At 43.0% G+C, this 27,067-nt stretch overlaps 1 protein-coding gene across 4 annotated transcripts in view; it reads left to right on the plus strand.

The window, feature by feature from the left end:
* Positions 1-27,067, plus strand: part of VPS8 (VPS8 subunit of CORVET complex) — a 252,389-nt gene that overhangs the window by 4,640 nt on the left and 220,682 nt on the right. For all 4 annotated transcript variants that reach the window (XM_065556171.1, XM_042853465.2, XM_005308658.4 and 1 more), the window contains exons 2-7: positions 4,277-4,345; positions 5,808-5,938; positions 7,386-7,479; positions 14,472-14,504; positions 17,036-17,090; positions 26,817-26,941. In XM_065556171.1, coding sequence (XP_065412243.1) covers positions 4,277-4,345; positions 5,808-5,938; positions 7,386-7,479; positions 14,472-14,504; positions 17,036-17,090; positions 26,817-26,941 — 507 coding nt within the window. The remainder of the gene's footprint in view (positions 1-4,276; positions 4,346-5,807; positions 5,939-7,385; positions 7,480-14,471; positions 14,505-17,035; positions 17,091-26,816; positions 26,942-27,067) is intronic.

A 27,067-nucleotide genomic window follows, 5' to 3' on the forward strand; every position in this document is an offset into this window, starting at 1 on the left:
TGCTGTGCTGTACTGTATGTGGTACCCAGTATACAACAACCAGCCAATCACGGCAAGCGATGTACCTTACCGGCGATTGGCTGGTTGTTGTATACAAAGCCTGCTTGGATTGGTCAGCTCTCCCTGCCTGCCCAGCCCTCCCTGTCTCCAAGACTATCAGAGCGGTAGCGCAAACACGCCTCTTTCACCCGTCTGGCCCGCCCTTGTATCCTATTACCTCCTTCTCTGCCTCTCAGATCTTGCACATGCGCGCCTGCGCCGCTTCACTGCAGTCCTCAGGAGCGAGATCTGAGAGGCAGAGAAGGAGGTAATAGGATACAAGGGCGGGCCAGACGGGTGAAAGAGGTGTGTTTTTCTGGGCACAGCACCGCTCTCTCTCTTTTTGCCATACCCCGGGCGTCCCGGACGCCTGCAGCTTGCTCCGCCCTTGCTGCTTTCATGCGGCCGCGGCCGTTTTTGAGCTCCCCCCACCATATGCGGTGACCGCAGATTCTCCAGTCCGGCTCGGAAGTTTCAGCACCCGGCTTATAAGACGACCCCCGATTTTTGAGAAGATTTTCCTGGGTTACAAGGTCGTCTTATACGCCGGAAAATACGGTACCTGAAGAAACCCTTCTTGTTACTCTTCACACTTGGAGTTGCAGCTAGCAAGAGATGTTATTTGGCCTTCCTGATTTCACTCCTGCATGCCTGAGCACTATTTTTATACTCCTACCTGGTCATTTGTCCAATCTTCCACTTCTTGTAACTTCTTTTTTTGGCGTTTAAGATCAGCAAGGATTTCACTGTTAAGCCAAGCTGGTTGCCTGCCATATTTGCTAGTCTTTCTATACAACGGGATGGTTTGTTCCTGCAACCTCAATAAGGATTCTTTAAAATACAGCCAGCTCTCCTGGACTCCTTTGCCCCTCATGTTATTCTCCCAGGGGATCCTGCCCATCAGTTCCCTGAGGGAGTCAGTCTGCTTTTCTGAAGTCCAGGGTCCATATACTGCTGCTCTCCTTTCTTCCTTGTGTCAGGATCCTGAACTCGACCATGTCATGGTCACTGCCTCCCAGGTTCCAATCCATTTTTGCTTCCCCTACTAATTCTTCCTGGTTTGTGAGCAGCAGGTCAAGAAGAGCTCTGCCTCTAGTTGGTTTCTCCAGCACTTGCAGCAGGAAATTGTCCCCTACACTTTCCAAAAATTTCCTGGATTGTCTATGCACCGCTGTATTGCTCTCCCAGCAGATATCAGGGTGATTAAAGTCTCCCATGAGAACCCAGGCTTGTGATCTAGTAACTTCTGTTAGTTGCTGGAAGAAAGCCTCATCTATCTCATCCCTCTGGTCCGGTGGTCTATAGCAGACTCCCACCACGACATCACCCTTGTTGCTCACGCTTCTAAACTTAATCCAGAGACTCTTAGGTTTTTCTGCAGTTTCATACCGGAGCTCTGAGCAGTCATACTGCTCTCTTGCATACAATGCAACTCCCCCACCTTTTCTGCCCTGCCTGTCCTTCTTGAACAGTTTATATCCATCCATGACTGAACTCACATGACTGGAGTAATCCCACCAAGTCTGTGTTGTTCCAATCACATCATAGTTCCTTGACTATGCCAGGACTTCCAGTTCTCCCTGCTTGTTTCCTAGGCTTCTTGCATTTGTGTATAGGCACTTAAGATAACTTGCTGATCGTCCCACTTTCTCAGAGTGAGACAGGAGTCCTCCCCTCTTGTGCTGTCCTGCTCGTGCTTCCTCCCGGTATCCCATTTCCCCACTTACTTCTGGGCTTTGGTCTACTTCCCCCGGTGAACCTAGTTTAAAGCCCTCCTCATTAGATTAGCCTGCCTGCTTGCGAAGATGCTCTTCCCTCTCTTCATTAGGTGGAGCCTGTCTCTGCCTAGCACTCCTCCTTCTTGGAACATCGTCCCATGGTCAAAGAATCCAAAGCCTTGTCTCTGACACCACCTGCGTAGCCATTCATTGACTTCCACGATTCGACTCTCTCTACCCAGGCCTTTTCCTTGCACAGGGAGGATGGACGAGAACACCACTTTCACCTCAAACTCCTTTATCCTTCTTCTCAGAGCCACGTAGTCTGCAGTGATCCGCTCAAGGTCATTCTTGGCAGTATCATTGGTGCCCATGTGGAGAAGCAGGAAGGGGTAGCGATCCGAGGGCTTGATGAGTCTCGACAGTCTCTCCGTCACATCGTGAATCCTAGCTCCTGGCAAGCAGCAAACCTCTCAGTTTTCCCGGTTGGGTCGGCAGATAGATGACTGTCCCCCTGAGGAGGGAGTCACCGACCACCACCAACCGCCTCTTTCTCTTGGGAGCGGTGGTTGTGGAACCCCCCGCCAAAGCTGCCACTTGTACTGGATTGCCAAACTGTTCTTAAAAAATAAATGTAAGAAATGTTACAAATGATTCCATTTCAGTGTACAAACCAGTTATCTACAGAGCATAAGCAGTTTACTTTTGTTTAATTACATTAACAGTTGTTAACATTATATGGTCAAGGGGACAGTGTCAACTTGGAAATAACATTTGTCTTAAAACACCATAATTATCAGGAACACTTACAGTAATTAAAGTTTTGAGAGAAATCTCTCTTCAGTGTATTACTTTATCAAATACACAAAAAATATGTATACTCACATTCACTGTTCTGGTGGTAGGCAAAGGGAAAAATGACTAGCTGAAAAGCTCTTTTTAAACATCACCAAGGAAGCAGAAAAAAGTTAAGGATTTAAAATAAATATTAGACCATACTACTCAAAGTTACTGTAAGAAACTGGAATTTCTTGATGAAAAATTGCTGAGGGTAAAAGTTGATTCAAGAGTGTCTGCCATATTCCCACTCCTAGGATTTGCCCCAGACGCTGCTGCTCTTTAGATCCCTTCTAGAATAGCTATGCCCAATGTGTAAAATCAGGATAAGTCTTCCACCTGGTCTGTCTTGTCTATTTAGATTTAAACTCTTTGAAGTAGGAATGGTCTCTTAGGGCTTGTCTACATGGTGAAATTTGCTGGCATAACTATATGCCAGTATAACTCCCTATGTGGACATTAATTCTGCAGTGAGCATTCACATGAAGAGTTGTATAGCAATAGAAATATACTTGTATAACTATAGGGCAGAGGTTCCCAAACTTTTCATATTGCTTACCCCCTTCCAGATCTGCCAGCGTACCCCTGCCCTTCTCATCACTGACACTTTTTGTTCTTCTTAACACTACCTGTCTTTAGCCATCTGTCCATATTTCACTGTTACATACAGATAGAGTTATAGCCCAACATATACAACTGAAAAAAAACACCCTGAATAAGTTCTGAGCTCAGTTAGACCGGACAGTTGCTGGGCAACTGAATCCATGCTGTACGATGATTGGAGGTCAAGGCTCTGTATGTCAGCATCTCTGTGTTCTCCTTGGTACATATTGAAGTAAATTAACTACTGTATTTAATATAACAAATTCCCACAGAGTTTTAAAGCTTCGTCTGAGTAACCTATTATGAAAATACAATAAATAAAATCCGCCATTATACAATTTCTTCCATGTATTTCCCAGAGATGTCTCAGGTATCACAGTTTGTGAACACCTGCTTTAGTGTGTGAGCAATACCTAATACAACAGGGGCATGATCTAAGTTGGAGCCTCTAGATACAGTAGAATCCCTAGTTTACAAACTAATTAGTTTTCAAGGCGTTAATGAAATAAAAAAGCTAATAATTGAACATCTAAATTACAGTAAGTGTATGGCACACTGGATTGTTTTCCTGTCCTTCAAACCACTGCAAAGCAATTGCGAGTGAATTGAAGGCATCTGAATGTGAAGATACAGTAGAACCTCAAAGTTATGAACACCTCAGGAATGGAGGTTGTTCATAATACTGAACAAAATGTTTTGGTGATACTTTCAAAAGTTTACAACTGAACATTGACTTAATATAGCTTTGAAACTTTACTATGCAGAAGAAAAATGCTGCCTTCCCTTTATTTTTTTAGTAGTTTACATTTAACACAGTACTGTACTGTATTTGGTGTCTTTTTGGGTCTCTGCTGCTGCCTGATTGTGTGCTTCTGGTTCCAACTGAAGTGTGTGATTGACTGGTCAGTTCGTAACTCTGGTGTTTGTAACTCTGAGGTTCTACTGTACATCATACTCCAGTCTACCTTCAGAAAGTTGCTAAATGAAGTACATTCTGAGTTTGTGTAAAAATGTGTTTGGAAGGTGGAATAAAGAGGCTAAACTCCGATCTGTTTTTTTTTTTTTTTTTTTTGATTTAGATAGATGACAAAGAGTTTGATATTCCCCAGGTTGATACCCCTCCAACACTGGAAAGCATATTAAATGAGGTGAGTACCTGTTTAAGAGTTAAGAAATCCAGTCATATATGGTAGTGTTCCAAAATATGGGAACAGAATTGTTCATATTAATAAATTCTCTCTAAATGATGATGAAATGGAGTATTTTGGCTTTCTGTAGTTGGCAAAATACACACACTGTGTAGTAATTATTCTGAACAGTGTGATACATTTAGATTTTGTGTTTTCTACTCGGATGATGCCATCTTGTATTTCTAAGATCTATTTTTTTTAAATACTTGTATTTTTAGAAAATATTTACCGGTAGGTAGATACACAATTGGGCATACTTGTGAATAAATACATAGCCACAGTACACTAGGTATGTAGGTAAATGTTATAAATGGATACATACCGTTTGATACAATATTGTGTTGTCATTTGATACACATCAAAGACTACTCTTGTAGTAGTGTTATATCTAGGCACCAAAATATTGTTTGCCCTCTGTGTATATGCATAGTGTGTGTTCGTGGTGGCATGTATTATACATCAGTGCATGTTGCAGCAATTGGTGAGTAGGACAGGTTCATTTATATCTGAATCTTTTTTTGTATGTTTTTCAGTATATAGATTCCCACACACATAACTCTGGGAATAGTAAGGTTGTGACAACAATCTTTCTGCCTCTCCCTTACGAGAACAAGACTCTTTGCTTTTAAAAATTATTTCCCCCCTCTCCCCCACCTTCAAATATTTAAAAAATGGAGCCACATCATGTTTCCTGAAGATCTAGAGCCAAGGCATACTCTGACTTAGTTTTAGGTAATTTTGTTTTTACAGTGGATCTCTGTAGTGCCTCTGGCCTTACTTTGACATACAGCTTCCTAGATTTATCCTCAAGATCAGTGGCTCAGTTTGGTTTAGTGTTTCGTTTTTATGTACTTAGATTAATAGGTTTTAAGGCCAGAAGGGAGCATTATGATGATCTAATCTAATCTGCTACGTGACACAAGCCAGAGAATTTCACTCAGTGATCCATACATGAAACCCTATAGCTTTTGGTTGAACTAGTGCATGTCTTTTAGAAAGAAGTGCCCATTCTTGATATTCAAGACTACAAGTGGTTGAGAATTTACCACACCCCTTAATAATCTGTTCATCTTTAATTATTTACCTTTAAGAATTGGCTTCTTATTTTCACTTTGAACATTGACTGCACATTCTAGACTCTGGCCCCCACATCTTCTGCGGGTCAGTCCCTGTCAGACTCCAGCAGTGGGGATCTCTACTAGTAATACAGGTACTCCAAGAAAAACTGGTTACCCCTTGTAACTGGCATCCTTTTGGATGGTTGCTTATAAAGCACTGTGGCTCTCTATATGTTCTAAGGTCAGAATGTTCGGTGCAAGGAAGCATGACCTTAGCACCAACAGCCTGAGAATTCCTAGAGAGGAGTCATCTTCAATCTGTTTTGTCTGTCATGTTTACCGAATTGTTGCTTTTCTTTCAGACTGATGATGAAGAAGAGTCTTTCGTTCTTGAGGATCCCTCTCTTTTAAACATTGATAACATTGACACTCACTCTTATGACACATCTTCCTTGGCAAGCTCAGACAGTGGGGACAGGACGCACTTGAAAAGGTAACTGATAAGTTGGGCAGTTCTTTCTGACACCATCTTTCAGTTTTAGGTGTGTATCATGAGTATTGGAACTGATTTATCATATTTCACTGAGCACCACACAACTACATTTTCTGACTGACCCTCAAGTCTATTCAGTCCATGGGATTAGTATGAGATCCAGTGGGACTAGCTAGCAGGTATTGAATTGTAAATTAGAAATGTGGTCGTCTATTCAAAAGACATTTTAGAACAATCCCAAGCAAAGAACCACTCAAACTTCCGTGATGAAATATTTTTCATCGAAAAGAACCAGTTTTCTCAATGAAAACCTAATCTTTCTGTTTTCTTATTGGAAGAGAACCCACCATTAAGAGGAAAATCCCTCAGTATACTTCTGTGTAAACTCTGATAGGATCAAACCCCAGTGCAGGTGTTAAAAATGGATGATGTGGACAAAAAAAGTAATTCTGCCACAGGCTACTTTTCCTAAGGGATCCACTAGACAGAAAGATAGGCTTTTTGCACCATGGCTCTTTATATGCTGCAGTGGGCTGTGAAAACTTGCAGAACTGTGTACCAGAATCTAGACTTTCATGGCTTATTTTAAGTTTAAAAAACTATATATTGTGGTTGTAAAGAAAACCTTCCAAATGTGAACAGTGTAATTGATGAATTGGTGTGTAAACTTCCTGAAACAGTGTTTTTTGAGAGTGTGTGAACTGTTCCCTCTCTTCAGTAGAGTGTTAACTTAATCACAATTTAGAGGGCAACATTGATTGATTATTTAACCAATTTAACAGCTGATTATTTGTACCAGATGTTCTAGCCCCACAATCCCAAACCACTCCTGCTTCCTTCTCTGGGGCCAAAAGTTCCAGCTGCCCCCTGAAAATTTGCACAGTGCAGTGGTTATTAATATAAGATTTGATGAAAAAATGGTACGTTGGGGCAAAATAAAACGATTTGAATGTGAAGTCAAATAAGACACAATGACATACTGATGATTTTCATAGGTAAAAACAAGTTTTTATCAAATTCAGTTTACCTGAAGTGCTGACATATTATTTCCAGTTTGCTGTACAGTACTGTAGAAACAAGAAGGCCTTGCTGCAGGCTTTAGGCCAAACTAACTGCAGGGTACATAGATTTTGACAATAGCATAGGCCATACTAAAAAAAATTAAGATTTTCAAAAATAGCCTAACAAAGTCTAATCAAATAGCCTAATCAATAGGCTAACAAAGTGGAATCTCACTTGATATGCAAGTGCTTGTGGAAGATTCGACAAGCAAGGCAGGGCTCCAAACCTCACTCCATATCATTTGTGAAAATATGTTCCTGCCTCTCTCATTGCATGGTTTGGATAGTGTGTGGTAAATAAGGTGATTGCAACCATTAGTAACTTTTTCCTATAAACTTAGATGCTGGGATTTATTCTGGACTAACAACATTTTTACTCTTTTTAGAAAGAAAAAGCTCCCTGATTCTTTCTCTCTTCATGGATCAGTTGTCCGTCTTTCTCTTCTGAAAGGAATTTCTGCCCAAATAGTATCTGCTGCGGTAAGTGTTTTATTCCTTCAGCAAAATAATCAATCGAGTTACAATGAGCAGGAATGAGAATATAAATTAGTAAATAAAAACAGTACCTACTTTGGTAAGAACGTCATGTGGAGTTCTACTTCATCAGTTTCACACTGTGCGCTCTTAGCTTCAAGTAATATTCTGTACCTCTGAGCTTAATGATGAGGCAAAGGAGTGGTGCATTGAGTCAGGATAGTTCGTTTCTTGCAGGAAGGAAAGTGAGTCACAAAGGAAATGGCTATTAAAGAATGCATCTCAAAGAAAAAGTTCAATGAAATATAAACCTGTGTGGTCCAGTCCAGTTTAGTCACTCCATCTAGTTATAAAGAAAGGTAAATGGCTAAAGTGTTCTTAAATAAAGACAGATCAAAGAGGCAACTCCCTCATGACAGTATTAATGATACAAAGACCGAAAACATCACCTTTTCATTAAGAAAAAAGTTTATGAACCACTGAAGGGGAGGGGGTAACTTTCTTGAAATCTCTGATTAACTAAATAGTAGGAAAGCTAGCTGTTGTGCTTACCAAATAAGCTTGCCTTATTGTCCTGAAATTTATTTGCAGTGTTTTCTGCCAAAAAAGTAGATTTGATTTTTTTTTTTTTTTTTTAGCACTAGTTTGCTTCATTAAATGGATGATGATACTGAAACAGCTTATGGTCTGACTGATCCCTGCCCTTACAAGCCTCATTGGTTATAATGCATGCATCTACTTTTTTACAGTTGTAGTCAGTTGTATATTAATTCTGACCTCAGTCTTGCCAGGTAAAGAAAACACAGTATTGACTGTACTGTTACACTGACCCAGAGGAAATGTCTGTCTGAGATCAAGTTGAAGCTGCTGCTTTTTGTGGATTTGAATGTGTGCCAAGTGGGAGGCTGTATATTGGAAATAAAAGGGAGTTTTATTTTGGTCGTGACTGTGAGTGCCTGCCTCAGGGCAGACTGTAAAAAGCAAGGCAGACACCCCAAACTGGTAGTACACCTCTACCCCGATATAATGCGACCCAATATAACAGGAATTCGGATAGAACACGGTAAAGCAGTGCTCCCGGAGGGCGGGGCTGCGTACTCTGGCAGATCAAAGCAAGTTCGATATAACGCGGTTTCACCTATAATGCGGTAAGATTTTTTGGCTCCCGAGGACACGTTATATCGGGGCAGAGGTGTATGTTCTGTAATTGTATGTCACCAATCAAGTACCAAATGTGAACTCCCAAAGTACTTCAGTAGTTTTATAAGGGAATTGCAGCCAATCCCATTAGACGCTCCAGTCTATCTTGCCACTAAGGCAAGCTGCGCTATGTGATAAATGGTCACTTACACTAAAAATCACAAATATTCCAGGTTACTCTCAAGAGACCAGTCACCCAGGTAGATTTACATCCCAGGTCTCACACCAAAAGCAATGCTGGCAGCCAATTCTATAGTACGCTAACTAAAGGTTTATTAGTTAAGAAAAAGGAATGAGAGTTAGAGAGGCTAAAGTAGGTAAAAAAATATGTACAAGTGAGTCACAGTCTATAATTCCAAATGATAGCAGAGTTGTAGTAATCTGCAGAGAGAAAGGAGCATGTTTTGCATTTTTGATCATCACACGCTGACAGGTTGCCTTCAGTGCACAAGAATTAGTACTTTCCTGTTAGTTTTTCATTTGGATTACACAAGACTTCTTTCTTGTTTGATGGGTTATTTAGTTACAGGGATATATAAAATATAGGTTTCAGAGTAGCAGCCGTGTTAGTCTATATCCGCAAAAAGAACAGGAGTACTTGTGGCACCTTAGAGACTAACAAATTTATTAGAGCATAAGCTTTATAAAATATAAAAATATAAATGCTTGCTATTACATTATAACAGGATACAGATAAGTGAAAACAATGCATGTAATATCCAGTTAGTTTTCATGAAGTTTAAACACCAAATACAGAATGTAACTATCACTTCTGTAGTAGTATAAATACAAGTGAATTGGCTAGCTTCCAGCTGTGAGTTTGACAGTTCTCAGCTGATCCCTAGGCTTTTGCATGATCTGGCACCTGGTCTGCCAGTGTTAGTGAGGAGCCAGAGTGCATTGAGGTAGCAAGATTTAATTTTGTGGTAAAATATGTTAGTAATTATCCACACAGATTCTACTCCTGGGGCATGTATACCCCATGTGCATGAAATCAGATTTAAAAAAAAAAAAAGGGAATGTTGGCTGTGGCCCCTTGTGTCCTTCCGGCTACCGTAGCAGAGGACATAAGTGGTAGGGCAGACGTAATTGCCGCTCAGTTCCATCGTGCCATGGGTGGTAAGAAGGAATGCAAGTACTGTCTGTGTCTTCGAGCAACAGTTTCTCCTATCTCACTTTGTGAACTTGTTTAGCTTTCTTAAACTTTGTTTTTATGTTACTTTATTTTTGTTCATCGTGGTGACTTCCAAGTCTCCCATCTTTAATACCCGCCCCTCATGCAACTCCATTGTGCCCACTAATGAAGTGCACTGCAGATGTCTCACCTGCCTGGGAGAGGAACACAACAGAGCATTGCTTGATATGCTAAAAAGATTCTCAAGAACAGAGAGGCAAGGCTGCGCTGTTCTTGATGGAGATACCTATGCAACCCCATTCTTTCCCCCAAGAAACCTGGGAAAGCTCAACTGCTCCTGTTCTCAGCACTGGCTAGCTGTTGTACCACCTCTACCTCTCATGCGTTCTCCTCCCACAGATGGCATTCAGGCACCAGGGAGAGGGAGAAAGAAGCACCACTGCAGTCAGGACATCAGATGCAAATTTGCCTTCTTTCCCGGAGTATGAGACTCAGATCTACTCAGGTGCCCTCTGCTAGGAAGTGCAGCCTCAAGCCTTTTGCTGGTGCCTTGGCATCAACGACTCCTTCATTCCAAAAGGACTGTGGTGCTTCTGGCATGGTGTCTGCACTGTGTGTTCTAGCACCAAGACCCTTGGTGACTACCACCTACCATGTCACTGAGCACTTCCTTGGCACTGCTGTCTACTTGGTACCTGGTATCATCCTGGTACATCCTGGTACTGGTGGATCTGGTACCAGAGTCTCCTCTCTTGGACCATTTTGAGAGATGTCTTGTATCAGCCGTCTACTTTGGCTTTGTTCCATCTGGTACCGTGCAGACCTGATTGTCTGGACAGGATTGCCTCTCTTTTATGGAGGAGACCTATGTCTACTTGTCTTCACTTGAATGCACTGAGGGCTACCTCCAGATCTCGATCTCCGCCCTGGGTGAGCCAATGGGAATTTAGTGGACAGCCCAGAGAGTACTATAAAGGTGAACATAGGAGACCAGTAGATTCTAAAGAGCATCTGTCACAATATCCTCTACAGTTTAACAACCCTTGAGCATGAACTCCTACTCTGGAAGAGATCCACTTCTTTTGTTTCTCAACCAATACCCCCTTCTCTGAGGAAACAATGTCAGCCTCCTCTAACTGCTCCACTTCCCCAACCACAGCAGAGGAGTACTTCAGTTGGAAAGACCAACTTTCTCCTGACCAGGAACCACCAACCTCCTCAATAAGCTTCCTTGTCTCTGGGTGAAGCTGTTAACGTATCTTCAGTCTCAAGATGAGTTTAATTTTCCAGGATCTCCTCAAAGTTCTCAGCAATCCTTTTGGACATCCTATCTGAGATAATTCAGGAGGAAAAAAGGTAAATTGTTGGATGTTCTCCACATTGCAAGGTGGGCTGGATAGCAATACCCATAAACTAGGGTGATCTTTTGTGGTGAAGGAGATCTGGCATACTCCCACTTCCATCCCACTAACCTCAAAGCAGATAGGAAATGCTAGCCCCCTGTGAGGGGATTTGAGGGTTTCTTCCAAAACCTGACACCTGGCTACTGGTGGACCAGGAGAAATCTAAACAGCAAGGAGCACCGAAGAATATGCCACAAGAGAAGGACCGCCCCCAAAATTGTACCTGTTTGTCCACAATGTCTATTCTTGTCAGCCTCCAGTTGAGTGACTAATTATCAAGTTTTGCTTTCAAAGCTTGATTTTTTATTTTTTTTTTATTTCCCCTCTTTCCCCTCCCACACCCAAATCTTTGGGAGTGATTCTCAAACCTTCTGAACAACTTGCCACGGGAGAACACTAGGAGGAATGAAGACCTTGATGGTAGAGGTGCAGCTGGCCACCATGACCTGCTTGGATATGGTGGCAGGGACCATGGCATCTGGCATTACCATGAGACCTGCTTCCTGGATCCAGACACCTGAAATCCAATGGGAGGTCAAAACCACTATAGAGGACCTCCTATTTTGAGGTGATTAATCTTCTTCTCTCTCCCTTTGCGCCCCCCCTCCCCCCAAACACTACAGTCAAAACATCACAGTCCTTAAGGGTGCTAAGGCGACTCTTTGACCGTTGGGCCTTTGTATTCCCACATCGTGTTTTTACTTCACAGAGAAAGCACCCCTACTACAAGTGCAAATCCAAGTCACAGTCCTACACATAACAAAGGTTTTCTGAGCCTCCATGCAAGAGACAGAGGTTCCTCAGACCTTGCTCAGTCCTCCTCCATCCCACGTGCTGCACCTCCTTAAAGAACTGGTTTTGATGTGAGTGTTGAGAGCCTGGCAGAAGGTTTTATCGTTTGTCCTTTTCCCCATCCACCCCTTTGAGAACCTTCTTCCTGAGGAAGTGGATGAGAATAACCTCAGACCAGTGGGTCCTCAAGGTAGTAAGTCAAGGGTATTCCATTCAGTTCCTCCTTCCCCATCTCCTTTCAGGGACCACTCTTACAAGTGTCCTTTTTTGGAACAGTTTATATGAGCTCCAGTGGACTGCAAGTCTTCAAGAACTTATCAAATGACCAGTGCCTTCCAACCATGGTAGATTCTATCAGCCAGCTCTGCAAGAACCCCAGAACACCAGCGAAGTCATGTCTTAAACTCATGGGACATGTGGAAGTGTGTACTTGTGTTGCACAGCATGCCAGACTTCACCTCTAGCTGGTTGAAATCAGTATACCCACCCAGAAAGTGCAGCATGGACCAGCTTATCGCTGTCCCTGTAGAAGTCCCCATCTTTTTTAAACTGGTGTACAGATCTGTTCCAAGTGTGCAGTGGAGTTCCAGTCTCTCTGTTGCCACCAAGATAGTAATAACAGATGCTTCCATTTTGTAGCGGGGAGTTCATCTCGGCCATTTAAAAGCCCAAGGAAAAGTGTCACTGTTCGAGAGCTTGCTGCATATGAACATACTGGAGTTCAGGGCAATGTGATTCACCTGCAAGACTTTCTTTCCTCTTCTCTAGTGTCTCCCTGTCTACATAATCACTGATGACATCATTGTGAATTACTACATCAACATGCAGGGAGTGGCAAAGTCATCTTCACTCTGCCAGGAAGTGCTGTATCTGTTGGAATGGTGCTTTGTCCACCAAATCACATGAGTCTATCCACCTTCCTGGCCTGTGAAACACCTTGGCAGATTGTCTCAACAGGACTTCCTAAAGCGTTACTAATGGTTCCTCAGCAATTCTGTTCTACACAGCATCTTTCTGAAATGGGGATAGCTGTTGATGGGTCTATTTGTTATGTACAAGAATAGCAAGTGTCTGGCATTCTGCTCATGGGGGTTGGGGAGTAGGCCCAGGTTTGCAGATGGATGCATTTCTCCTCCTACGGACTACACTCTGTACTTTCGTGCATGTTCACATAATCCCCAGAGTCCTCAGGAAACTCAGGCAGGACTAGGGCTATGTCCTCTTGATAGCCCCAGCAAGACCCAGACAGTTCTGGTTCTCAGATCTGGTGAGCTATTGTGGACCCACCCATAACCCTACCTCTCCTTTCCAACATACTCTCTCAAAATCAGGGCCGGATACTGCACCTGAACCTGGCCTCACTGCATCTGACTTTGTGGATGCTGGTTGGATTAACCCCCTAGAGAGAGAGTTCATCTGATGTCCAGGAGATCTTCCTACAGAGCAGGAAGCCCTCTACCAGACTCACGTATGCTGCAAAGTGGAAACTATTTTCCATCTGGGCTTGGTTAGGGTACATGTGGTGGCCATCTCTGCAGATGACCCTGGGTGCAGGGTTACATTATGTTTGTTCACCCTACGGTATCAAAATTTCTCCAGGGTCTCCTACATTTTCACTCCAGTCAAGGAGCCTCCCCCTTCCTGGGATTGCAACTTGGTTCTAACTGGTCTGATGAACCCTTTGAACTCTTTGAACCCATGACAACCTACTCTCTGTACCTTATGTCCACACAGATGCCATGGCCTGCTCTACATCCCTGCTAATCAGCGTCCCACTTTCTGGGATTCTTATTGGCAAAGGAACTGAGTGGTGATTGAGGCTGCCCTGCCTCTTAAGCCCCATCTTTAAGGGGCACAGGTGCAGCCACAAAGGATATTGCTATTAAAAAATAATGCAATCTCACATGCATGGGGCACATGCGCGGCAAGAGTAGAATCGGTATGGACAATGCATCTCAAAGAATCATGGGGTAAGTAACTGTTCTTTTCATTTAGTTTGGCTTGAATCTTAATGCTGCTGCAACTGGTGATTTCTCAAGTTCTGTTAAATTACATTAAGTTAATATTGTTCAACTGCATTTCTTATTAAAGTGAATATTTTTTGTGTGGTAGGCTAAAGCTAATTGTGTATCTTGATGTTTTTTCTTTGGAGTGAGTGCAAATAACCTTCTTCACTTGGGGGAGGGGGGTTACATTTCCCGTGGAATCATGGGGTTCCATAGCTATTCCCACAGCTTCTCTCCTGCCTTTTGTGGGGCAGTTCCACAGGGAGGTTCACACTATGCTGCTGATGTAGTGTCCTCCTCATTGTAGTGTTGGTGCTGCTGTTAGAGCACAGTGTGAATGAGAGGCAGCACAGAGCGATCCTCCAGTCAGTACAGCTGCACTTTTTTTTGAACAGAAATGTACCCAGGGAAGGAGCCCTGCCTCCTTTTACTTTATTAATAATGACTTTTCTGTTACTGTAGGACAAAGTGGATGCTGGTTTACCTACTGCAATAGTAAGTACTGAAAGAACTGTAAAATACAGTATAGTAAATCTTCCTGTTACATTTGTGGTCCATCCCTTGTACTCCCTAGTGCAGTATTGAAATGTTGACATTTTCATCTTGGCCTTCTCCCAGGAGGTGGCATTGATTCACACCCAGAATCTTAAGCATGCATGGCAGAAGGAGTAGCCTGAGACACTTCATTTATAGCAGTGGAGTTCTACCCTCACCCCCACTATTGTCATATTGAGGGCAATATCATTTGGGAAGCTTCTGTTGATCACTTGTCCCACAAGCTTCTGCCTTTTTTCAGACCATGACCAAGGCTTATTACTTAGGCTATGGCTACACTACCGAGCTTACAGTGGCGCAGCTGCTAGTGCAGACACTCTAAGTCGATGGGAGAGAGCTCTCCTGCCAGCATAGCGCTATCCACACAAGTGGTTAGGTTTGTGTAACTTGTGTTGCTCGGGGGGGTGGCTTATTCACACCCTTGAGCGATATAACTTATACAGCTTAAGTTGTAGCGTATACATGAATTTAGGCACTAACATTTTCCCATTGAATGTGACATAAAAGCTTGGCAAATGTCAATGCCAAGTTTCCCGTGATATTTCCTCCCTACCAGTCATTACTTAGACTGAAATAAATAATTAGGGCTACGATTTTATCATGGATATTATTAGTAAAAGTTAGGGACGGGTCACGGATAATAATAATAATAATAATAAAAAAAATCACGAAGTCTTGACCTGTCCCTGACTCTTACTAAAAACATCCCTGACAAAATGAGGAGAGTCCAGCACCCTGCCCCTCTCCCACAGCTGCAGTGACTGGGAGCTCCAGGAACCCTATTGCCCAGTGGCTGGGAGCTGTGGGGAGGTCCCCCTGCAGGGCTGGAGCTGGGTGGGATCTCCCCATTGCCCTGCGGGGCTAGGAGCTGGAGGGGGGCCCTGCCAGGGTTGGTAGCTGGGGAGCTGCGGGATGGCTCCGCAGCCTCTGAGCAGGTCTGGGGTCCCTCTGCTGCCACCACAGATGTCTGGGATCTGCAGAGGGGCCCTGGCTGCTCGCAGCAGCTGGACAGCTTGGGGTCCCCCAATGTCATGGAGGTCGCTGGAAGTCATGGGGGCCCCAATGTCACAGAGATTGCTCTGCAACCTCTGTGCAATAATTGTAGCCTTAAAAATAATCATTCCTGGTATCTGTCCAAGGTCCTCCAACATCAACTAAGTGTCATACCATAAACTGCATACTATGTTGTTGTAACCATGTTGGTCCCAGGATATTAGAGAGACAAGGTGGGTCAGGTAACATCTTTTATTGGACTAACTTCTATTGGTGAGAGAGGGAAGCTTTCAACCTTACACAGAGCTTTTCTCGGCGTGAGCTCCAAAGCGTCCCTCTCTCACCAACAGAGGTTGGTTCAATAAAAGATACTACCTCACACATCATAAACTGTATAACATACTGGCTTCCAGTATGATCATAACCATCTTATAGCAACTCAATTTAAAAAAAAAAAAAAAAACCAAAAAACTCCCACCATGCCTTGGTTAAAAACACTATTAAAGTTGTGGAGTCAAGCACTCCAGCTAGGAAACATCAGAATTAAGGTTGCCCATGGCTGAAGAATAAGGGAAATCAGTTTTTAAGAGAAATGCCCTATTTAGGCTGCTTGTCTCCTTAGAGAACCTTTGGTGTAAGTGTAACAGTTCATAGAGGTAGGGTGAACCAAAGAAATAAATTCATGTGCAGTATTCTAACAATGTCTAAGGAACAAGGAGAATCACTGAAATCCAGGTCTACTATTTACAGAACAAATTGGAAATGTCTACTGTGTGTACGGGACATGCATGTATATAAAACCTGAACTTAGAAGCTCCTGGTTTTCAAGCATTTTTTTATCTACAATGTTTTCAAAGCTTTATAGCAGAAGACACAAATATATCTTTACAACGTTTAACTATATTCCTGACTTTGTGGCACTTAAAGCCGTATCCAACTCCTCATTGAAGTCATTGGGAATTTTTCTCTCTGTCAGTTGAACTGGGCCCTTTATGGGGGATCAGAGAATTGCTGAGGGTGCACTCAAACTGTAATCCTTGGATATGAAAAACAGGGAATGCACTCCTGTGCCAGACAACAGGAGTGATATTAACCTCACATAGAGGAAATCTACTGTCTGTGGTTTTTCATCACCATGGTAGATGAATGTATTGAACTTGAAACAGGGTGGGGAAAATACAGCACTGTGCTCAAATTAAGGAATGATGAGGTAAATGACAGTCATTGAGATATAAAATTATATTTTAATAGCAGTATTGTGATGGGTGGTTGATACAGATATTTTGGATTGTATGCATTTGATACTTGTCTGTGGGAAGCTTGCTGTAATGTACACTGCTGTCTGTAGTTTTCTAAAATGGTTTTCCCTTTGCTGATTAACTTTGACCAGCTGCAATAAAGATGCTGACTGGGCTTAAATCATGGACTTGTGGCAGTTTGACATTTCAAAATTTAACTTTTCTCCATGTTCTGTTCAGGCAGCGTCAAGTCTGATAGCAGTGGGGACTTCCCATGGTTTGGCATTAATTTTTGGTAAGTTAAAAATACCATTTTGGTTTCTTCAGCATTCAAATGCCATTCTGAATTTCATATTTTAATATTTAATTTACCTATTAAATATTAATTCATTTAAGTAAAGAACTATAAAAAATACAGGGTCATAAACATGACCAAAAAACTAGCATTTTTTTAAAGCAATTTAATTGTCCATTCTATCATTTGTCTATTTTTTCCTTCAACTTTATAACAAGTTGCGTCAGGCTGACTAGAGTTCACTCAACAGAAATCTCATAGGCCTTCTGGAATGTTTCCTATCTTCTAGGCAATTGTTATTATAGAAGTCTCTGATACTTAATGAAAATTCATCATTTTGGTTTAACAGAATATTGAGGCAATATAAACAAGATCAGCATAAATTTGTCTTACAATGTTTATCATCTTTTTGCTAGCATTTGTCCCAACTTTTCAAATAATAGATTCCTTGTTATCAGATCACATCCTGACTTAAATGTTGGCAGGACATGTTGAGTCTAACACTGTAATACATTTCTTAGCTATTACAGGGTGAGAGAAATCTGCTATTAAATATTATTCTGGGCTGAGGATAAAATCAAACTTGAACAAGAATTGGTCCTATTTGCTCACTTAAATGTAAACTGTAATCAAAAAGCCAAATTTGCATGCTTCACTTTGAGAGTGTGATACTTTTGAAGCTAGCAGAAGTGGTAGTGCACTATCCTCTCAATCCTATCCAACCATAGCAGTGGAAAGTGTAAGTGTGTGTGTGTGTGTGTGTGTGTGTGTGTGTGTGTTGGTCTGAGGTACTACTGGTGACTAGAGCACAGGACTGGAAGCCAGGGACTGCTGAGTTCTCATCCTGGCAGACCTTGGGAAGAACTGTTTGTGCGAGCCCCATATCATAGCTGGGAGATACTGCTAAGCATAATTCCCTGTCTTACAGGGATATTGTAAAGATCAGTTTACATCAGTAGGATACAGTGCTTTGGACATGTAAAGCACTATATACATGCAAACTACTTTGTTCCTCCTTTCTCTGTAAAGAAGAAAAGAGACAGTCAGTACAGAGAATGTTTCCATACACCCCCATCCAAAGCACAAAGGACAAGACCGAAGCAATATCTATAAAATCTCGGAACAATATATATGTAATACTGCTTCAAAAACATCCAATCATTTACAAACTCTTTAAGGCACATCAGAAACCTTGCTTTGATAAAGTGAGAGAAAGCTGTCTGTAAAACTACTGTATGGATTTTTAAAATGTAGAATTTGGTTACATTAGTCAGGGCTGGCTTTAGGCCGATTTCAGGCGATTCCCCTGAATCGGGCCCCGTGCCCTTGCCGCTGCCGGTACACCGTACAGGGGCAGCCGGCTTCCCCAGGGGGCAATTTAAAGGGCCTGGGGCTCCCAGCAGGGGCTGGAGCCCCAGGCCCTTTAAATTGCCACCAGAGCCCCACTTCTGGAGCCCTGGGGTAGGGCTGCGGGGCTCTGGGGGCTATTTAAAAAGTGCGGGGCTCCCCTTGCTTCTTCCGCCCCGGCCCTTTAAATAGCCGCTGGAGCCCTGCCGCTTCCCCAGGGCTCCGGCAGCTATTTAAAGGGCCGGGGCGGTAGAAGCAGGTGAGCCCCTCCCTGCCCGCAGCAGCAGCCAGCCCCTGCTGCACCCCCTGCCCTCACCAGCCCCACACCCCCTGCCCTGCCCGCAGCCAGCCCCTGCTGCACCCCCTGCCCGCACCCAGCCCCGCACTCCTGCCCTGCCTGCAGCCAGCTTCTGTCTCCAGCCAGCCCCGCACTCCCTGCCTGCACCCCCTGCCCTGCCTGCAGCCAGCCCCGCCTTCCCTGGCTGCGTGTGTGCTGCGGCACCCCGGAGCCGCTTTAGGTAAGCGGCGATGGGCCGGAGCCCGAACCCCTCCTGCACCCCTCTCCCCAACTCCCTGCCCTGAGCCTCTTCCTGCACACCACACCCCGTCCCACACTCCCTCACGCACCTCAAACCCCTGCCCTGGCCCTGCATACAATTGCCCCACCTAGATGTGGCCCTCGGCCCAAAAGGTTTGCCCACCCCTGTTCTATTCCCTAGTTTATATATGTGACATTCCCCAGGGTACAATCTAGACAGATGGACAAATGTATCCCCTCTATTCTCCAACCTGGGGTACCTTTTACACTGCTTCACTCTGAGAGCAACCACTCCTGGTCTGTCCACACATAGCCTCCGGCATGTAAATCATCATCATCATCTTCTTTTGTATGGCTTGGGTAGGTAGCAATAACTATAAATTTATTTCTAAGTTTGATAGCCAGCACATTTCTGCAGCAGTAAGCTGTTGAATGTCCTTCAGGCTCCCGGCAAAAGAGCGAAGGGGACATTCAGATATGATGTGCTCTATCATTTGTGCCCGGAGACCACAATCACATACAGGTGTTTGCCTCATTTTCCATTTAGAGGGTTTGTCCACATCTCCCATGAGATGTCCTGATGCGATTCAATCTGCACCAGTTTTTCTGACATAAATTTCAGAAAGCATGTAAATCACTCCGTTATACTGAGAGTGCTATAGCCGTGAATTACACTGTGGATACCACAAGTAAACTCCCAGTCCCAGACCATCCAAAGAAATGTGCAACTTTTACTGCCCAGTACTCTCCTGGACAATACAAACTCATATAAAGTCTGTCATTTCATTAATAGAAAATGACATGCACAAACCTTATCTAAAATGGAGTTCCCCAACCACTTCAATCCAAACACACACTGGTTTAGATAAAACAAGTTTATTAACTACAGAAAGATAGATTTTAAGTGATTTCACATGGAAGGCATAAAAGTCAGAATTGGTTACAAAGTAAATAAAAGGTAAAACACTCTAATAACTTAACAAGCTAAGTTAATTCAAAGCAAAGGTTTCTCTCACCATATGCTTTAGCAGGATTTCAGCCAGCAAGACTTTCAGTCAGGATCTCTTCCCCCAGTTCAGTGTTAATTTCCTTGTCCTTCAGGTGGCGTTGATGCCGTGAGTAGCGATGAAGGGAGAAAGATTTTTGGGGCCTCTGCTCTCCTGTTTTATAGCTCTCTTTTCCTTTGAAAATATCTCCAGCTGAGGTTCAGGAGATAGCCAGTCTGTGGAGAGGTAACCTCTAGCTATTCATTGCCAAGATGTAAATTTCTCACTCTCCCCGGTTTTCCTGTCAAATAATGACCACTTAACCAGGTAATAGTCTATTTGATTTCATTGACACCTGGCTGAGGCATCAGTGTGCCTTTTTGTTTCTGAGGAACTGGTTTCTGGCTGTTTCCCCAGCTTTAGAATATGTCCTAGTAACATCCTACAGTAGAATCTTATAATTTTACATACAGTGTTGCCACACACATTTTGCCAGGACAATAATGATCAGCAAATTGAGTTTTCTAATGATACCTCACAAAGCATACTTTTTACAAAATCCATTATAGTTTTGTAAAAAGGGTGAGCATAGGGGTTCAGACTGTCACAATATATCCACATATTTTGGCCCTTTTGGTCACATGATCACACTGGGAGTTCATATGCAGTTGTTAATGACCCCAAGTTCTTTTCAATACAGCTAAATGCAAAGTCATACATATAAGAGAATGTTGATCAGACTTCTAGCAAGTGGGATTGCACCCTAGAAAATAGTGACACTGAAAAGTATGTTTAACTGTGCCCAGCTTATCAAGTGTTCTGCATCAGTGATTATTCTTGAATCATGTATCGGCCTTTCCAGTATTTTGCCCATGATCGGGGTCTGGCTTACTGGCCTATAATTATAGGACTCATCCTGTTTACCCTTTATAAATATTGGCACAACCTTGACTTCTCTTAATTTAATTAAAATTAACGTTATTGGTCTGGAGCACTACTCAACCAACTCATTTAAAATTCTTGAGTACAGATTATTCACACTTACTGACTTTTTAAAAAATGTTTAGTAGATTCTATTTTCCAGTGGTAACTAAAGATCATATTAAAGAGGGCATTTCATCATATATATTATGGATATGTCATCAGCTTTGTTCTGAATAAGGAACAGAAATATTTACTATACACTTCTTTTAGATAAGAGCTTTCAAAACTACTTAGCAGAAAACAATAGCTCTTACCCTAGGACTGTCAAATCATCTTATAAAGGTAGGAGAAACTGAAGGAGACTATTGAGGAGGGATTTTTCAAGTCCACCTTTATAGAGATATGGGGATTGCCTTGCAAGATCCAGACCAGTGGTTTGTGTATAGTCAGGTGTCCAGTTTCCAACTGTATTCAGAGGCCAGTACAAGAAATGTCTCAGTAGAAAAATCTGTCCAGGGGAGGAAATTTCTTCCTAACTCCTGTCAGTGGTTGAGTTACACCCTGAGGCATGAGTGTGTGTTTGTTTATTTTTAATAGCCTTTATAAATGTTCATCCTTTGTAATGTAACTGTGGAAGTTCTAATTGTTATATATCCAATCTCTTTTGAAGGGTGCAAAGCTCTTGTCCTCTATCTTGTAGAAGTGAGTTCCACAGACTAATTTTGCATTGTGTTTAAAAGTAAAAATATTTTTAATCTGTTTTTAAATTTGTCCTTAATGTCATTGAGTGACTCCTTGTTCCATTATGTATCGGTAAATAAAGGCCAGTGTCTGTCTCTTCTCTATACTCTCTATAGAGTATTTTTCTTTATACTGTCAGTTCCCTCTTGTTTCCTCTAAAAAGTTCACATCTTCGTTTCTCTTCATATGACTGATTTTTTGTGTGCCTCTGATGGTTGTTGCTTTTCTTTAAACTCTATTTCTGCAACATCTCTTGAAAACTGAATATATTCAGACAATAGATTTATATGAATATTAGACTACATGTCTGAGGCTGAAGGGAGTTAATTTATCTAAGAAGCATGGTGAGTGGATTAGGCACTAGCAGACAGGAGAGCTGGGCCTAATGTCAGCTCTGCCACAGGCTTCTTGTGTGTGATCTTAGTCTAGTTACTTACTTACGTTTCATATGCCATCTGTAGATGGGTCATTGATTGATATATACCCATGTCAGAGAGGTGGTGAGAAGCCTAACTTAAATGTTTGTGAAGTTGTAAGATTAGTCAGAGAAAGAGTTCAGAATAGAACTTGTGAATCCTGACTCCCAGCCGTGTGCTCATTCCCTGTACTGTGTTTGTGCAGTGCCTAGCACAATGAGACCCTATTCTGGTCTGGCTAGTAGGCACTACCATAATAAATGTGATTTCAAGAAATAAATAATCCAAGGGGCTGCTTATGTAAATAAGAGGAAATTTCCTACTAGGCTCTTACTGAAGTCTTTGAGTAGCTTGGTGTAAAAAAACAAAACAAAAAACCACACCCCAGATAGATCAGCTAGTCTGGATTTAAAGCACCACCAAATTTGGGTGAGAAGGTTTTGTGTGTGGCATGGAGGGGGTTTAGGATGTCCCAAGTAGGAGCCCCAGTTATCTCTGCAGTGAATACATTACCATACAGAAAATACTGTGTGGGTATGTAGGGGGTTGAATTTATTATGAGCTCACTAGCAAAATTCAGTGACAGTATCTGTGTATTTTTACTCTTGCTTCTGTGTGGCTCCTTACCATGGGGGAAGGGAATGGGCTTTTCACAATTGCCTAAGAGACTTAGGAGCACAAGTCCCAGTGAAAGTCAATGGTGCTGATGCTCCTAAATCACGTGGGAAAATCCTACCTGGGGACTTTAAACAAACTTTCAAAAATTTGTGGATTAAAAAAAATCCCTCCTGTCATTTACTGTGTTCCATAATACATGGTCACAAGATGAAAATTACAAATGTTCTCTTAAATTACTGCTTTTTCCATTATACTTTCTCTCTGCTTATCATGAAATCAGGGTGAATAGAGCAAAGTCTGGCATACACACTTCTGTAGTAATTCTACATATTAATTTTTTTTCTGCTGTAATATAATTACCAACCACCCTTCTCCCTTCCTCTCGTCCCATTCTCCCATTTATTAAATAAACAAAACATTGAGAGTTAACAAAACAAGCTCTACCAGCAGAATTTGGAGGCTCTAGTCCCTTCTTTAGCTTATTTGATAGTATGTCTGTTACTGCTATCTTCACTTTCTTCTGTTGTATTGATTTCTCTCTGACTTTTCTCTTTCTTGACCCTTTCCCCATGGACTGAAAAGGAAAAGGTATAGTAATATTGCATTGTGTATGTACTTTGCATGAATGGCTTGTCTCCTGCTTTACAGTGCTGTTTTGAATGCTGAAAGGCCAGGTTACCATATATTGCAGTTCAGGGTCTGTGAGCTGGGCAGTGAAGGAGGCAGGGCTCTCTCTTGCTGGCTATTGCAGCTTACTACCTACTGTATTAGCAATCTTATTTTTGAGGTTCTGACTCTCTTATTTTCATGGCTCTGGCCTCCAAGAACAGTAGAAGAGAAGACAAGCATATGTGCTGTTTGTGGCTCTTCAGTGCAGGCTACCTTCGGCTACTTTTCTAGGAGCCAGGCAAAACAGAGTACTTCTACGAGGCCTAGGCTCCCCCTGCAAGCAGACAGTGATGGCATTTTATTGGTGAAGTCTGGTTCCTCCTTCTGTCATGGGATGAATAGCTCCATAAGCCCTTCACAGGGGAAGAAAACCTAACCCCCCCCCCCCCCCAAGCGAACAGTTCAAGTGCTTGCTCATGTCGATTCCATTCTAGGGGTGCGTGCGCCCACATGAGCTGGCAGTCGGAGATTTTTGCCTTAGCAGTATCAGTAGGGTCGGCTGTGGCGCCCTCTTGAGTGCCACGCTCATGCGTTGGTATATTAAGTGCTGCTGGCCCTATTCCCTCTGTTATTTTTACTGCCCATGATGGTTAGTTGGAGCGACTTTCCCTTATCTCGCAAGGGCTAGTGGTGGTTCTACTTTGGTCTTTGAGCCTTAAGGCCTTGTAAATAGTTTGTTTACAGTAGTTGGTTAGTAAGACACAATCTAGACTGGGTAGTCAGGGTGCTGGTTCACATCCGATCCACCTTGGATTGGTGGTTGAGCCCCAAATATGGGTTGGAGGGAGTTCCTTTCATGGCTCAATCCCTGACGCTGACCCTGGTTTCTGATGCCTTGGTCTGGGGAGCCCACCTGGGTGAGCTCAGCACGCAGGGCCGCTGGACAATCTGATCCTCCACATGAATGTCAGGGAGCTCAAAGCAGTTTGCCTGGCCTGCCAGGCTTTCCTGCTCCACGTGAAGAGCAAGATGGTGCAGGACCTGGCAGACAATACCACAGCGATATATTATATCAACAGGCAGGGTGGAGCCAGGTCGTCGGCCCTTTTCCAAGAAGCTCTCCACCTTTGGGACTTCTGTGTGCGGCATGCCATCCATCTGGCAGCTGCGCATCTGCCTGGGGCCAGGAAGGTATTAGCAGATTGCCTCAGCAGGACCTTCTTGATTCACTACGAGGGGTCGCTCCACCTGGAGACAGTCAGTGTGTTCTTCTAGAGGTGGGGGACTCCCCAAATGGACCTGTTCGCGTCCTGTCAGAACAGGAAATGCCACGTGTTCTGTTCATTCTGGGGATTGGGCAGGGGCTCCCTGTTGGGCAGCTTTCTGCTCCCATGGTCGGGGGCTCATATGTACACCTTCCAACTGTTGCTGCTAATCCACAAGGTCCTCATGAAGATCAAACAGGACAAGGCAAAGGTGATTCTGATAGGCCCTGCGTGGCTTCGGCACCACTGCTTTGGCACGCGGATGGACATTTCGGTAGCTGTCCTGCTGCAGTTAACTCTCTGGCCAGACCTGCTGTCCCAGAACCATGGCAGTCTTCTGCATCCAAACCTGGTGGCACCACACTTCACAGCGTGGCTTCTGTGTGGCTAAATGCGTAAGAACAGGAATGCTCAGCCTGGGTCCAACAAGTCTTGTTGGGTAACAGAAAGCCCTCCACCAGAGCAACCTACTTGGCCAAGTGGAAGAGGTTCACATGCTGGGCCTTGTTCTGGGGTATCCTGGCTGAGTCCAGGATGGCCTGCAGTGAGGCCTGCTATCTTCTGCATCTCAAGCTCCAAGGGTTGTCCTTGTCATTGATCAAAGTCCATTTGGCCACTATTTCGGTCTTCCACCCTCCACTCCAGGGCAGGTCGGTCTTCGCTCACCATGTGATGGTCCAGTTTTAGAAAGGTCTGGAGAATCTGTACACACACATTAGAGATCCCGTCCCTCCCTGGGACCTGAATCTCATGCTGTCGCAGCTCATGGGTCCTCTCTTCGAGCCTTTAGCTTCCTGCTCCCTTCTTCTTCTCTCCTGGAAAGTCTTTCCTGGTTTCAATAACATCCGCCCGCAGGGTCTCTGAGATCAGGGTGCTTACTTCAGAGCCACCCTATACAGTGCTCTACAAGGATGTGGTCCAGCTGTGGCTGTATCCAACTTTCCTGTCCAAGGTAGTTTCACAGTTTTATACTGACCAAGACACATACTTACTGGTCTTTTTGAAGCCTCATAAATCGGAAGAGGAGCGCAAATTGCACGCCCTGGACGTCAGGAGGGCGCTTGCACTGTGGGGCTAAAAATAATATTCAGATGTAATTCAGCATAGTTCTTCTAAATTAATGGTGTAAAGCTAGCTAATAAGACAAGACATTTTATAGCTAGATTGGTAAAGAACTACTTGTCGAAGACTTCAGTTGGTGATGCATTGTTGATTGTTACAGCTGAAAATATCATGCTAATATTCCTTACAAAATTGATTTTTGTTAAAGGGGCAATCCAGTGTGTGTAAAATTCAGAATGAACAGGATTGGTAATAAAAATAGGTTGTTCTTTTATAGACTCAGACTTTAACGTCAGAAGAGACTATCATGATCATCTAGTCTGACCTGCTGCATCAGTTTCTCTTGTTTTCTCGTTAACAGCAGCCTCCATGTAGTAAAGGGTTTTTTGTTAACTTTTTGGGAGGCTATAATATTAATGTCAAAAAAGACATGAGACAACTTACAAAACAACTTAAATAAAATTACGGAGGCTGCAATTTTCCTCCTAACTGGCAGGTTGTAAGTAAAATTAAAGTACAAAGGAACTGATTGTGTTGGGCTGATAGGAAGAGAACAACTTTAGTCTTTCAGACTTCAACTTCAGGAGGAATTGCGCTTCAGTTTGAACATGTGGCAAATGTTTTCAGATAAATGTTTCAGGTTGGGATTTATTAACTTCCTTGTTAAATGGTGTCCAGAAATTTCAGAAAGCTGTCTGACCTCCTCACTAGAATCCTCCTGTCTGGTAAGAGAGCAGTCTGTGCTGGGAAGGATGCCATTGCTAAAGGAGGCAGGACACAAGTTCATTTATTTTCACTCCCCCCTCCTCCCCCCCCCCCCCCCGTTAGTAAAAAATAAAAGCAGTTTATTTTAAAAAAAAATCAGCTCCAACAGCAACCACGAAAGAATAATTTAAAGGATATTAAATATTTGCCTGTATTTCAAAAAATCATGAAAATTGTTTTTCTTCTGCTGTAGTTTTCAACCCCCGCCCCCCCCCAAATACTGTGTTCTTATTAAAATAGTCTACTAAGTCAAGCAAATACAAAGTTTTTTTTTCCTTCTCTTTTCTGGCTTAGACCCTGCTTTTAAATTCTTGTATGTGTGCTTAACTTTAAGCATGTGAGCAGTACTCGTACTCAAAGTGAAGCATGTGCATAGGTATTTGCAGGACTGAGGCCTTAATTTTAATAGTTATACCTTTTATTTTATAATTCTTACTATATTACTTCTTGTTTAGATCCAAACCAGGCTCTTCGGCTCTGTCTGGGCAGCACTGCTGTTGGGGCCCAGTATGGGGCTATCTCGGCTCTCAGTATCAACAATGACTGTTCAAGACTACTGTGTGGCTTTGCAAAAGGACAGGTAATTGACATTTAATAGGAGTAAGAATGTTGGGGAATAGGAAAAAGACGGTTAGGAATGATTGTTGTTTGAAGGATAACAGTTTCTCTTAGTGCAGTGTGCTTGTCTACCAACATCTCTTCCTAG

Source organism: Chrysemys picta, chromosome 9 (genome assembly GCF_011386835.1).
Source record: "Chrysemys picta bellii isolate R12L10 chromosome 9, ASM1138683v2, whole genome shotgun sequence".
NCBI lineage: Eukaryota > Metazoa > Chordata > Testudines > Emydidae > Chrysemys > Chrysemys picta.